The following is a 14,565-nucleotide window of genomic DNA, read 5'->3' as shown; positions in this document are numbered from 1 at the left end:
CTCAACACGGAATTTCAACAGCACAGCGAACCCACCTACGATTTTAAAACTAACGGTTCGCAATCTGGCGTAATTTCTCACTGTAAAACACACAACACGCTTCTTACATTCACTCAACAGCGCGATGTTGGGTCGCTGTTGGCCACAGTAGCAGTAAACTTATATTCTGACCACATAACTCGCACGCTTGTGTGTTTGCACAGGAATTGTACAGCCACCGCTTAATCCTGCAGCTTCAGCACCTGAGCGGCTTCCTTCTTCTGGGCTTCGCGTTTCTTGCTCGAAATTTGTGCCGCGATACGATCCAGATCCCGCTGGCCCTGGCTGGAGAGCTTGCGGCCACCGTCGGCGTGCCTTTCGATCAGTTTGATGGCTTCCAGGGCTTGGACAGCCTTGCGGGTGGCACTACCATCGGCACGGCAAAAATGCGACGGTCGCACACCATTGCGCTGGCGTCCACCATAAATGCGGCAGATCGAACCAATGCCGGCCGGGCTGTGGTGGTACAGGCGGCGCAGGATCGAAGCACAACGAACGTAGAACCAATCCGGATCCGTTGGGGCCAGTTCCTTGAATTTGGCGGTCTTGATCAGATCCACATACTCCGGAACCTTCAGCTTTCCAGACCTGTTTGTAGAACGAGACGCACAAATACACCATACGTCATCGTTTGCCAGATTGAAGGAAACCGCTACCGTACTTACTTCTTGAGGAAAAGGGCAACACCCTCAACCACTTTGTCTTGATCGACGTCCTTCACAGTGATTCCAGGCATCTAAAAAGAAGGAAAACCACATGTTTTGCATTAGGACAGGAAATTCGCATCCTTCTCGGTTCCATCACAACACAACACCAGCGAGGCCACATAACCTTCTACTGGTACTCGTTATACGGCAATTAGCAGCGTTTCTATCCAACTAGGCACGTTCGCTATACTACAAACGTTTTCTTTAGCGAGTACGGCAACTATTGCATACGACACAATAATGGAATTTATCTTTTTTCGAACATTTACAGCACTTTTTTCGGCAAATCGTCCACCAACGTACCTTTCACTTGCAAGCGCAACCGGAAAAAGAGATGGAAAGAAGCTAATATGGCGACACGTTTGACATGTGTCAAATGAAACGCGGCATTTGACGTTTCGTCAACATCCGGAAAACAAAGTGCTGCACAGCGTTAACCCTTCATAGGCTCAATTTCGTTCGAATATTTTCCTACAATTTATTTTATTTTCCATTAAAAAGAATCTTTTTATGATCTTTTACAGGTCTTGGTCTTTTTTGCAGGTCTGGATTATTTCGTATGTAGAACTGCATCATAGTCACGCCACCAGTGTTTAAATTCTTCCACCTTTTGTGTCGGGTTCATTTCTTTGCGTGGTTTGCGCCAATCTCTCGTATCTAAACCAAGAATACCGGCAATTGTTTCCTGCGAAAAAAAAACAGCACAATTACATCAATCGAATAGTCTACAAATGTATCGAGTATATTTACCGTAGCAAATGTAACTGGGAAAATCTCCTGATCTTCAATCACGTGCGCAAACCCGCTCTCCATATTAAAGTTTACCCAAAAGTATGGCAATCCCTTCGGAATCGTACGTCTCACATTGAAGCCATCCACGTTGTGTAGCTTCTTGTTCATTGCCCATTCTGTTTCCGATTCCAGAATGGCTTTTTTGAAGTAAAACGGAGCCATCTCGTAATCCCTTGCCGGGACGCACTGGATATACATGTGTGGATTACGGTTCAGATAACGGACGGTTTCGAAGAAAACCACCTCCATTTGGTGTTTGCGGAACATTCGAACTAACGTCTTGCACACATCGACTATTTCTTGATGCACATCTTCATCCACCTGCGTTAAGCACGGGTAGTGACCAACGGGCACAATGAAGCAGTGCTTCGGTTGTAAGGCACGCCATGTTGGTATCGATAGGTACACATTTTTACCCATCGAAATTAGCTGCTCGTGTCCAAACTTACCAGAGTTCAAACAACGTTCACAATCCGCCTGTGCCTTGTTCATTCGATTCATATCACGCACTGTACGTTCCTCGATCGCATCTACATCTCCCGTTGAAGAGGAAGCCTTCTGATGGTCGAATATATTTTCCAACCGCTTGCCGTCACCCAGCTTGGAGGAAACTTTAAAGAACTGTGCATCCATATTATCGTTCTCGTGTCGCTCGGAACGGAATTTATCAGACAGCGCGGGCCCGGGTGGTAGATTTTGCTGGTAGCGTTTCTGTTGTTTAGCATTGGCCCTCTGTGAATCACTGCTCTGCTTTCCCGTAACGTATGTAATTGTGTCTTCCGTGCTTTTCCTTCGTTTGTGACCCGCCTCGCCGTGGGTCAATTGTTGCTTTTTCTTGGCTTGCATTTCGTTACGATAAGCTTTGGCTTTCTCTAGCTTTAGCTTCAGGGTTTCCGCTTGTGTTGTATTACCCAGCAACTCTGCTTTAATTATTTTAGCCCCAAGCTCATTTAACTGCTCGTCTGTTAAGAACACTTCTTTAAGAGGCTCTTCTTTAGCCGCGCTTGCGGTTGATTTTTCAATTTCCACTTTATATTCTTGTTGGGAGGATTCTTGCTTTTCTTTAGCCGACTTTTTCCATCCCGAACTGCTGGTCCGGTGATGTTGCTGATGTATTTCCGCCGTACGGTGATACCGATAACCACCCTCGTTGTCCTCATCTTCGTTTGCTGGTTTACGAAAGCTTGGCAATCCTGTGCCTCCATTTCTCCAATGCGGATTCAGCTCACGGACGCTAGTTTTGGGATCGTACTGATCGGTTGTGGGATTTTTCTTGTCCTCTTTTTTCGGTTCTTTGCTGTAAGTCGGAATCAGCATACTGTTCATCCAATCTTCACGCTCAAGCTTTGGCTCGAGCAGCTGCTGTGGCAACTCTTCGGCACCCCTTTTCAACTCCGCAGCTGGTAAAGCTTCCACCCATTCATCGCTTTCGCTTCCCGTGCTGGATGACGATGATCGCGTTCGTCGGTGGCGTTTATGCTTCTTTTCTTTTTTGTGTTTTTTCTCCTTCTTCAATTTTTTAGACTTTTTCTCCTTTTTCCTATGCTTCCGTGGCTTGCGTTCTAGTTCACTATCAGAGGTAGAAGATCCCATATCTGAATGGGATGCTGGATGCTAAAAAAAGAATACATTCAACGTTGAGATTTTAGTAACACAATCAATCACCCGTTGATTTTGATTTCTTCGAAAATCAATGTGGAGATATGTTTAATAACGGATAACACAAGTTATACTACCTGTAGAAAATTAAATTTCAGAAATTAATGCAAAGAGCGATTCACAGTTTCTATTCTTGTTGCAATTGTTTGTTTTGAATGAAATTTTGTTTTCATTTTCCAATTGGGCCTTACCCACTTAACAACATTGGCCATTGAACCAAAGCCATCTGACACATTGAATGACGTCATTTAAGCGTCAGATTAAAAGAGTTAAATGATCAGTATCTGAATTTTTGCTTGTTTTTTTTACCTTTTCTTGTTTGTATTGAATGTTAATAAAAACTCATGTAATGTAAGGTTAGTTTATTCAATGAGCTTCATATGCCCCTTTGAAGCTTAGATATACATAGACAGTTAACACGTAGTTGGCCGCTCAGAACGAATACAATTTAAGAATAAGAAACGCGACAAGTCAGGTTCAAAACGATCACAAACAACGTTGAACTCTCGACACATGGACAATAACAGATCAGAGGAACCACTACGGAAACGACTACGACGTTCCTCTACGTCAAGTAAGATCTCGCCGGAACGTAGATGTTGAGGCCGGACAGCAGTGCTGGCGAGTCGATCCGATGGTCAAGTAGCCCAGCGACATATAATCTCTGCGCGTTACAGTTTCGCTGTTTCAGCGACTTCAGGACAAGTACCGTGCAGCGCCCGTCGTTGGATTTATCACCCTTTTTGGAAACAGAGACCAACCATGAGCTTTTCCAGCAGGCAGGATAAACACCTAGTAGCAACGATTCAAAAAAATCGCAACCAAAATGATGCGACAGCGGTGGCACAGTGTTTCTAAATAGATGGCGAAATCCCGTCTGGTCCAGGAGCATAGGAAGCTTTAAGCCGGTCAAGGTACATACAGTTTCGATAGTTTTAATTACTTAAGTATAATCTAAAAGAAATTTCGTTAGTATAAATGAGTAGCTTCTATTCATTCGTGCGGCGTTTCTTTCGTAATCGAGTGCTCTACATATGAACCGTTTGCCTGCATCTTTATTTTACCAATTTTAGAGTTTAACCGATTCGTCATTGGTCTTTTGATCTTTTACATTAGTTTGATGTATTCAAATTTTTTGGTTGTAGAATTTTTTTTGCTCTCTACATGCAACTAGCTTTGTATAGAATTGCCTCGAATGTTCCATGGGAACTCACACGATAGCAATTCCCAACGCTCAACCAGGCGATATAAATCCCGTCCAAAAGGCTTGTTTGACATTCCACGATTTGGTGCATTGGGAAAGGACTATAAACGCTTTCATCCAAGAGAAAAAGGCAGAGTTTACGATTTCTGCTCGTCCGTATTTCAATCGTTTTCACGGGAATTTGCTTTCGCGCTTGAATTATTTGTTTTGTTGCTGCGTAGAACATTGCTGCGTGCGTGCGCGCCTTCTGGCTGTAGTGAATATGTAAAGTGCTCGGAACACGCCTGGAACGATGTGTAAATAAATTTTACACACTCTGGCCCTCCACTTCCCGCTTTCCTTAACTGCGCGGCCAGAGCTTGTACGGGTGAGAAGCCCTGGAACTTGCTAGCCCGACCCCGAAGCGCGTAGCTGTACTGAATAACAAAGAGTGGCATCTTCGTCGCATTTTGTCATTTTATTTGCCGTTCGGTTAGTTTGCTCCCGTTTTTGGGTGACTCCATCTGTCCCACTTCAGGTTGCCCTGGAGCATTCGGGCAAAAGGTGTTTGTCGTCGTCGCCGTAGTCGTGTCTCTTTGCTATGTTGTGAAGAAGTGCCAAAAAGGGGGAGGCAAGGTGGTGTGTTAGTGCGCGATCTTCCTACGTTCCTGACGATCGTGTGCGAGTTAGACTGAAACGCGACGCAAACACACATTCCAGTTGAACGTATCATCGAATTTGGGGTGTAAAAGTGACATAAACCCGTTTCCACGGCCATAATTTGTGTTGTGTTATTGTTGTGCATATAAAATCCAATCCAGTTCTAGGCCCCGCAGCAAGCAAAATGTTTTCGAAGAAAAAGAAAAAGCCACAAATTTCCTTCCCGAGCAATTTCGAGCACCGTGTACATACGGGCTTTGATAAGCGGGAAGGTCGGTACGTCGGTTTGCCATTGCAATGGGCGTCGATCGTTGGCAATAATCAGATACTGAAATCATCCAACCGTCCGTTGCCGTTGGTCGACCCGTCCGAGATCACACCGACCGAAATACTGGACCTAAAGACCATCGTACGGCCCCACGGTCCACCTGGCCCGGGAGGAAATGTGGCCGCACCGGGTACGGTAGCATCCGAACCGGGGAAACTCATACTGCCGAAAACATCCAACGTAGCACGTTCGAATTCGCTTCGAAGCTCCAGTCCACCGCGGGTACGCCGTGGAGATTTGCGTGCCAATACCAATGTGCCACCATCCGTGCCGGAGGAACCGATGCAACCGCCGCAACAGCTTGGCGGTGGCCAATCTCCGTTCCCCGGAATGAACAATAATAGCTTCCCGTCGATGCAGCCACCCGCCAAGGGACCGACGGGTGGAAATTATCCACCAATTTCGCCCGCGGGCCCGACGTTGGAGACGAACTTTAACAACAATTTCGATGCACACCATCAACAACTACATCAGCAACAGCAGCACCAGTTGGCATCAGGAATGGCGCAGCACCAATTGCATATGCACCACATGCAGCAGCAGCAGCAGCACCATCACATGCATTCCCATCAAGCTCAAGCAGGCGCTGTTGGCGGGAGCAGCGTACAGGCAACAGCAACAGCAGGCCATGCAATCGCCCCGCATATGAACGGTGGCAATCTGATAGCGGGCAACAACACGAACAGCAGCAACATGTCTACGGCTGCTTCGACCAATGGTACGGGCTCGAACGGAAACCTCTCCAATCCGGTCAGTGTGCTAACGGAAACGTCTTCGCTGTATCATAACAGGTGAGTGTGTGTATGGGTTCACGTAGCAAAGAGCGAAGAAAAAGCGGATTAGCCAGCGTTTAGTTACCTCATATGCATCGCCTGGAGCGTGGTCACCGATCGTTGTTTGCTGTGATGGTATCAATTTCGATTTCACTGCAATCATCAAGGCTCTCTCGAATTGTGCACGCTTCAGGTTGGTCCACCAATAATTTTTGTAGCACGTTTTTATTTGTAGCAACAGACGTGAGAATTGAGGGGCCAGACAAAACATTAACCTCCACCTCCTAAATGTGTACTTTCGACGGTTCAGATGGAAGCAATGTATGCATTCCAAAACAACCAAAAACCTATCTCGAGCAGCTATTTAGTGCGTGTTTACAAGAATGCACCGTTTGTTTGCGTTTAGCGTAGTACGGTTGATTTTATCATTCGTTTTCTTTTTTTCTTCAGCTTCGCCTTCCGGCAGAACTTGTACATTAAAAAACCTCTTGCATTGCATTGCAGCGCTGCAGATGCTCCTATGATCATCATGATTTGTTTTGTGTTGTTTTTTTTCCTCCCTGAACTGCGACGGTGCATCACTTTTCCCCGTTCAATGAATGGGTTGGTAGTTTAACGTTAGGACCCGCGCGCTCGAGGTTCGCGGGTTGTGATGGTGCGGTGCATCCGGACTTGTCCCAGATCTCTCGTGCGCTGCATAAGTAACAATCGCGGAAATAGAACGCAAAGACGCCTATCAGTGCTTAGCCAGCCGTGACAGGCACACATACTGTAGTATGTGCTACCTAACCAACCTAATGCCTGAAGCAAAACCCATCGCGACACTTTCTTTCTATGCTCAAAAGACACATCTGCACAACGATTGACAAGGGTGTAAAGATGTTGTTTTGTTATCGAGTTTGTTTGTAAACTGTTTGCTTGCATATTTTTTATCATAACGCATAGTTGAATCATTTCGATATTGGTTTTTGACTTTGGTAAAAGGTTTGAATCAATATTTAAGGCATGATTAATATGCGACCTTTGCGGGGTTTTACTTACCGTAAACGAATTTCGACATATCAATTATCTTAAGATTCATTTAAACTCTCTAGAGATACGTTTCGGTCTTTAAAGATACATTATGTATAAAATTTCTTTATTGTTTGTTGTTGAAAGTTTTATATTCTCTACAGATATTGTTCACATTGGAGATTAATTTAGTTTAAAAATTAATTGAGCATCATGGGGGTTGGGGAAGTATGTAAATTCAATAATATTATGCTTTTGAACAATCTTACTTACAACAAAATTAGGTTTTAGATAATTTATCGGTACAGATCTAGTAGAAGATCAATAACATCGGCAAATTTGTATTGCGTTCATCGCAAAAAGAGAGTTTAAACTCAATGAACCTGAACCAAAAACACCGGAAGCATTTGACAAAAACTGTCCAATAGAAGCGCAAGTAATTGATATGTAATTGAGCAATCGCACCAATCAGTCCTGTCAATCAAGAGACTGTAACACTAATGTTTAGGATTTTCCGGATGCCAGTGAACCGGTTGCTCCACCTTCAACCGTTGTGTAATCTAATTAGTGAAGAACACCGTGAAGAAGCTCCAGTACAGTTTGGTTTGACATTCTTTGAAATGGAACTGGACCGTGGCGTCCGGAAGGAATACGGTGTTTTTTATCAAAAAATAGTTTAACCTGTTAAAATGTTATCATTTCTTAGGTCTAAATAATGCAAAACTATGCTACTGTCAATGCACTTTCAATGGAAACCATCATATGTAAGCGCCAGAACATTGTAAGTTGAATATGTAATTATCGTTTTCTGGTCACGTGTATCTTCTCTCTGTGTGCCCTCAGGACCATGTAAGATTTGGTCATTTGAATTCGTGCCACCGTGATGTTTTGTTTACCAGGCACGTTTTCGGCTCAAAATAGCACAACGGTCTGCCGGCGGGCCCTTCCTAACCCGGATGATTTGGAGTTCAACATCATCGAATGGCACTCCTTGGTCGAACCTGAACAGATGAACAGTTTTGAAGTGAACCAGAGGGAGAACAGAGAAGGAAGGGATCGATCCGCTATCGGCGTTCAAGATGTACGTGCTTATCGTGCGACCTATTGATGTTAAAATGTGATAAAATTCATCACTGTTTTAATTACCAACAATCGGTATTGATGTAATACAAATTAATTTATCATTTTAGAAAGTTTTTAAAGGGTTTTTTGCCAATGGTATGTTGAGATATAAAATGAATTATTTGACGATTCAATTATTTAAAAACTAAGTGCAAGTACTTGTTATAATTTTCAATTCTTATTTTTGAACATCTTTTGTTTACATCTTTACTAAATAATGTATTTTATGTAGGATAAAAGCAGGATAGACACATTGGATTTTAAAACGGACAGGATATAGTGAGCGCAACGCACCGAATTGTACAAACGCATAATATAAACGGGAATATTGTTAGTAAAACACAAAAATAAAACACTTAACTGATTCTCAAAATCTGGATATGGAAACGCATTAGTGAATGCCAAATCGAACAGGCTGTTTACGTATAGGAGGATAAGAGATAAGGATTTTTGAAAGTTCATCAGTATTTATTTAGTATAAAAACTATCTTATTAATATTCTTTTCTGCACATAATTTGGTAACAAATTCGTCAAAAAATCGTTAAGTGTTTTGAATTTCACTATCAATGTATTTCTTCTATTTCATACGAATGCTCAATTCAGTCAGTCGGGCTCGCCATATTCTATGTAATGTAAAACCCCGTAACAATGTTCTAACATCGATGTTGAAATCGTTTAAAAAATGCACAAGATTGTGCATAATTTGTGACAAAATCGGCGGAGAATATGCACTTTTAAACCCTTTCTTTTGTGGGTTGAGAGTGTGCATCCATCCATGACAAGATGTACCCCCACTTAAAGGCAGTTTGGCAGCTGTACCGATGGATAACAAACGTTGCATTTCCAGTTGCAGCAATCAACCGGAACCGGCCGGTGTTCGATTTCAATTTTCCAAATACCCACACTAACCATCCGTCCCATCGGACACCAGAACCATGGACACACAATAGCTTTAAATGGATGCACTGTCTCGCTGTTTTTTCAATTTGGTGGTTTGCTTTGTTTTAGTGCTTTTGATGTGGCTGCCCTAGGGGGGACTTAATTGTGCGCGTTCCCACATAAAAGAAAGTACTGTGTGTATGTGCAGAGGACGGACGTCGTTCCTTTTGTCATACACGCACCACAACCAATGTTGGTTTATCCATGGCGAACAGGGGGCTTTATAGGAGGATTTATAGGAAATTAGGTGCCGCTCACCACATCTTTGTGTGTTTTAGTTACATAGCTCATCTAATTCCAGCAGAAGAATCTATGCTAAACGCTTCCAATTCGTATACTTTTAGATCACAAAAATCCTCACCAACTGGTTCGGATGGTATGCACCGGCAGTATCCTAATGCAGGCTATGCTGGCCAGCTACCGGGCAACAACAATTTCCAAGGCTCGAGTATGATGGCAGCAGGTGGTGGACCACCTCCACTGCACAGTAAACCACAGGCCGGTCCGAATCATCCGGGACAGGAGGGTTCCATGGCGAACAATCATGGCGCACTCAACCAGCATGGTCACATGGGAGATGCAAACAACGGTAACCATATTCCGCCCGGTCATCCGGGTCATCACCATCACCACCATCATCCGCACGGTATGATGGGTCCCGGTGGTTCGGCCGGAACACCCCAACTGTCCGGTTCACAGCTGTCCCCAACAAACGTTCATCACCATCATCATGCCCATCACCATCAGGCGACACAGCAGCAGCAACAACAACAACAACAAATGCAGGTTCCATTGCAGATGGGCAATAATCAGATGCCAAATCACCACCATCACCATAATCACAATGCAAATGCGCCACCACACCACCAGAAAATGCCATCACCGTCATCGGTATCGAACACCAACACGGGTGGAATACAAGGTGCAGCAGCAGCAGCAGGACTTGGCGCACCGGATCCGAACCACATGTTTAACAACAATTCCATCAGCAACGCCAAGAGCAACTCGCGTGCATCGAGCTCGAGTGGTGGTAACATATCCGTTGCTCAAAGTACCTCTTCCACCACACAGAGTGGTCAGAGTCAGCAACAGCCACCGGTAAAAACGGAACAAAGGCTTACACACGAACAGGTAGGAGAATGGTTTTCGAATATACAGGGGTTTTTTTAGCGTAATCGAGAAAGTTGTTATCATTTCGCAATTCTTTTCAAGTAGAACTACAGCATACCCCTTCGGTAAATGATTTATTTGGTCTGAATTTCATGCAATACAGGAGAGATTCCACTTGAAAAATGTCAAGAAATGGTTAAAATTCGAAAAAAATTGAGTTAGGTTGAACTTGAAACCCCTGTAATGTTCGTTTTTAGTTATTGGATTTAACGCATTAATTGAATATCGATTTTACAGTTCCGTGCCGCACTACAGATGGTGGTGTCCGCGGGTGATCCGCGTGAAAATCTGGAAAATTACACAAAAATCGGCGAAGGTTCAACCGGTACCGTCTGCATTGCGACAGATAAATCCACCGGTACGTTACACTGCCATGTGCGCCAGCCATGGCATCCACCATTTGCATAAGGAATTCCTTTATGAAAGCGCTTTCTACAACTGTCTTACTGGTTTTGCAGGTCGGCAAGTGGCAGTCAAGCAGATGGATCTACGGAAACAGCAGCGCCGTGAATTGCTGTTTAACGAGGTCGTCATTATGCGTGATTATCACCATCCGAACATTGTGGAAACGTACAGCAGCTTCCTGGTGAACGATGAACTGTGGGTGGTGATGGAATTCTTAGAGGGCGGTGCGCTCACCGATATCGTGACACATTCCCGCATGGACGAGGAGCAAATCGCCACCGTTTGCAAACAGTGCCTTAAGGCTTTATCCTATCTTCATTCACAGGTTAGATATATTTGTTCTTAAAACAGAAGCAGTAAACCGCTAAATGGTGTTATTCTTTTCCGCTCCTTTCCGCAGGGTGTTATCCATCGGGATATCAAATCCGATTCAATTCTGCTAGCGTCGGACGGGCGGGTGAAGCTGTCCGACTTTGGTTTCTGTGCGCAGGTATCGCAAGAACTGCCGAAACGCAAATCGCTCGTTGGCACACCGTACTGGATGTCGCCAGAAGTCATCTCCCGGTTGCCGTACGGTCCGGAGGTAGACATCTGGTCGCTCGGTATCATGGTGATTGAGATGATCGACGGTGAGCCACCGTTCTTCAATGAGCCACCGCTGCAAGCGATGCGACGCATCCGCGATATGCCACCGCCAAAGCTGAAGAACTCACACAAAGTGTCCAGCCGGCTGCAAAACTTCCTCGATCGTATGCTCGTGCGTGATCCGGTGCAGCGTGCAACTGCGTCGGAGCTGCTGGCGCATCCGTTCCTAAGGCAAGCGGGACCACCATCGTTACTGGTTCCATTGATGCGTGGTGCACGGCACAGTAATTGCTAAGACGACGAGCCAGGAACAGGCCAGCAACCGGTTCAGAGAAAACAAGATTCAGCCATTCACAACCAAAAGGAATCTACAGCGCGCTGAGATGGATGCACCAAATGAACGGTTATGCGATCAGTTCGTTCGTTTCCGGTCAGCATCATATAATTAACTTTCATGCACTCTGCAAAGCCGTGAGTAATCTATTGTTGCATTTATCTAACGTGAAAACAGGAAAAGCGAAAACCGCAAGTTTCATAATCATTTGCAGTCCAATCTGTTGCTATTTGTACAACAAACATAACTTAGAAGTTAACAGTGTTATTAGGAAAACAATTCCGTTTGTTTTCGTTATATGGTTTGAAGTAAAACGTGTAGGAACGAGTTAAAGTTTTATATATTATTTTGCAGCTATAAACTGTTCTCATCAGACAAGATCAGGCCACTCTATCGTAACGACCATTACGGACGCAAGAAAGCAGGAGCTGTAAATATTTTTTAATGATGAAGCTTTTCATGTAATTTGATAATACACACACGGAACCTTTTAAAACAACGATCTGTGTACACGTTTACGCGGTAGACTATACATTCCAGTATTTAGCTGAAGAAAGCTTGAATGATAAAACGGTTTAATTTTAACTCTTTCTTTTTCGTGCAAAAAAAAAATTATCCAACTTCTGTAATATTAAATGAGCCATTGTTAAGTGTTTGTTGTAAATGTGGTTTTAAAAATTTGCAATCATCCCAGCCTACTTATGGGCTGACAAGTTTTATTATAAACAAGAAGAAAAGTTCACTCACACACACCCAGAACGGTTATGTTAACGAAAAAAGGAAAGTATTTGTTATTCAACACGGGAACTTTTTGTATTTTTAAAACCCGTAAACATTAAGCTGTGTAAAGTTAGCTACTTGCAAGTATTCTCAAGTTGACTGCTTTTACCTCACTCGAAAAAAAAGGTCACTTAATGTAAACAGTTGAATCTCTTCTAAGAAAATGTAGGATCGGATAGGAAGAAATAATGTTTCTTTTTAATGATTGTATCGTGTCAACAGTTAAGTAGCATTTATATGTCGACGAAGCGCTTGGCTGCAAAAGAGAAAAACAAAACAACACATTAAATACTCAAACAGGTTCCGTACTGCTTACTTACATAAGAGACTGGTAGGTTGGCCTAGGACCTAGTGGTCGGCAAACTTTGGAGAGTAATAGGAATTAACGAAACGCATGAGACTCACCCTTTAAAGTGCATTTAGCTATTGCCGAATGAATGATCATTTCGGAAAAAAGATACAAAATTTTATTTAGAATACAACAAATTATACTCTACTTAGACGAATCCAGGGCTTTAATGAAAAGTTTATGCCCATGTTGTTGAATGTTTCAGTTACTCTCCGAGAGCCCTCAAGCCCCAGCTGCCGGCCTAACGCATTAGAATCTCCACCTAATGGTAACATTCCTTGCATCGAATTGCATCGAAACGCGAGTATGATAGCGGGAACGTAGTTCCGTCCACATGCATATAATACAGACAAAATGTGCCCCCTCCGACATAGGATCGTTGTTTTACACGATTAAAACAGTTGATGTAGTGGATTACAACAATACAAAGTATTATAGTGAGGAAAAAGGGATAAGACAATACGTGTACTCAGAACTTACAGACATACGAAGTGGCGCCATCAGACAGTGGTTGTGCTACTACAGTAGCAGCAGCTTCGTTATTTTATACAACGTACGATTTTTGGAAATAAATTGATTGAAAATCTTGAACACGGCGTGCGCGATTAAATTATAAAAGCAAGAACACACACACACACACACACACACGGTAATGTTTTAAGAATTTATTGTTAGATGTTTTTTTCCCACTATTTAAAGTTTATCCTATGTACATGTACGATGGAATTTCGGCATAAGGATACTTGTTATATGTTATGTGTAGCCTGTAAAATTGTTTCAGCATAATACGACATTTAGATTGGATCTCTGTTTGGGTGAATGATATCCACGCAACAACAGAGCACACGTGGCACGAGCCTCTCCGTCCTTTTACATACTCATACATCCTCTTCATTCGGTTAATTCTGCTAATCGCACATTTCACTAGCATAACTCAAATCTTCCTTCAACCGTTTCACAATAATCGTTCGCGGTTCGCGTTACACTTAAAAATATATGCCATACATATGAAGCAAAAAGCACTTAACCATCATTTCGTTCGCACCTAGTACACACGCAAACTTCACAGCGGGGGCCCGCATGCATGCAAGCCTGTTAAGGAGTTGTAGACAATACCATAATTCTAGCAAATGTGATCAATCCGCACTATCTAAAACGATTTTCTTTTATGTCTATATAAAGAAGTGTATCAAAAATTGTGTGTGTGTTTGAGAAAAATGATAGCGCACAAAACTAATATACATTTCTCGGGTTTCGGCGTGTGGCTGAACAAGGGGTTTTGCGCAAAGCCCGTCGGGGTACGTATGGCCGCATGTGCTTTTCTCCTCCGGTACCGTTTTAGTAAGTACCGGGATTTTTTCTTTACAACAAGTAGAAACATTGACATTGTAACAACGGGGACACAGGAAACTATAACCACGATCTCGATCGTCATATATTTTTTTTTACGCTCAACAGTGGTGGAGTGGGCGTTCTCTACCCTCAGCTAAATGCAGCTTATTCGTACGTATGAAGGAAGATTAAAAATATGTGGCTTGGTTATTCATGTTACGGTGCAGCCCGCAAGGTTGCATTGTTCGTCGCTATCGTCCGGTTGATCACTCAACGTTGTTTCAGTTGCGTTTGGCTGGTTCTGGTTCTAGATGGCTAGTCTCTTAATTGTTATTTGGAATTGGGATGTATTGAAATTTGGAAGTTAAGGCTTCCCACAGCCGAGAGGTGTCTATC

At 43.3% G+C, this 14,565-nt stretch overlaps 3 protein-coding genes across 4 annotated transcripts; 1 reads left to right on the top strand and 2 right to left on the bottom strand.

Moving 5' to 3' along the window:
• Positions 1–107: 107 nt before the first annotated feature.
• Positions 108–1,121, bottom strand: LOC128309867 (40S ribosomal protein S19a). Of its 2 annotated transcripts, none has more exons than XM_053046350.1 (3): positions 1,050–1,121; positions 705–775; positions 108–627 (listed from the first exon to the last, which is right to left on the bottom strand). In XM_053046350.1, exons 2-3 carry the CDS (start codon positions 773–775, stop codon positions 222–224), a joined length of 477 nt encoding a protein of 158 aa, XP_052902310.1. In that variant the 5' UTR covers positions 1,050–1,121; the 3' UTR covers positions 108–221. The 2 variants fall into 2 exon arrangements, with proteins under 2 accessions (XP_052902310.1, XP_052902311.1); XM_053046351.1 differs by lacking the exon at positions 1,050–1,121 and adding an exon at positions 1,010–1,030.
• Positions 1,122–1,228: 107 nt separating this feature from the next.
• On the bottom strand, positions 1,229–3,353 carry LOC128296948 (CWF19-like protein 2 homolog). Its single transcript, XM_053032483.1, has 3 exons — positions 3,275–3,353; positions 1,497–3,152; positions 1,229–1,431 (listed from the first exon to the last, which is right to left on the bottom strand). Exons 2-3 carry the CDS (start codon positions 3,129–3,131, stop codon positions 1,297–1,299), a joined length of 1,770 nt encoding a protein of 589 aa, XP_052888443.1. The 5' UTR covers positions 3,132–3,152; positions 3,275–3,353; the 3' UTR covers positions 1,229–1,296.
• A 1,641-nt stretch (positions 3,354–4,994) lies between these two features.
• On the top strand, positions 4,995–13,002 carry LOC128306550 (serine/threonine-protein kinase PAK mbt). The gene is made up of 5 exons (XM_053044091.1): positions 4,995–6,159; positions 9,559–10,345; positions 10,622–10,742; positions 10,843–11,114; positions 11,190–13,002. Exons 1-5 carry the CDS (start codon positions 5,225–5,227, stop codon positions 11,667–11,669), a joined length of 2,595 nt encoding a protein of 864 aa, XP_052900051.1. The 5' UTR covers positions 4,995–5,224; the 3' UTR covers positions 11,670–13,002.
• The last annotated feature ends 1,563 nt before the right edge of the window (positions 13,003–14,565 follow it).

Source organism: Anopheles moucheti, chromosome 2 (assembly GCF_943734755.1).
Source record: "Anopheles moucheti chromosome 2, idAnoMoucSN_F20_07, whole genome shotgun sequence".
NCBI classification, from domain to species: Eukaryota; Metazoa; Arthropoda; class Insecta; order Diptera; family Culicidae; genus Anopheles; species Anopheles moucheti.
This window is presented reverse-complemented; position numbering and strand designations above follow the sequence as displayed.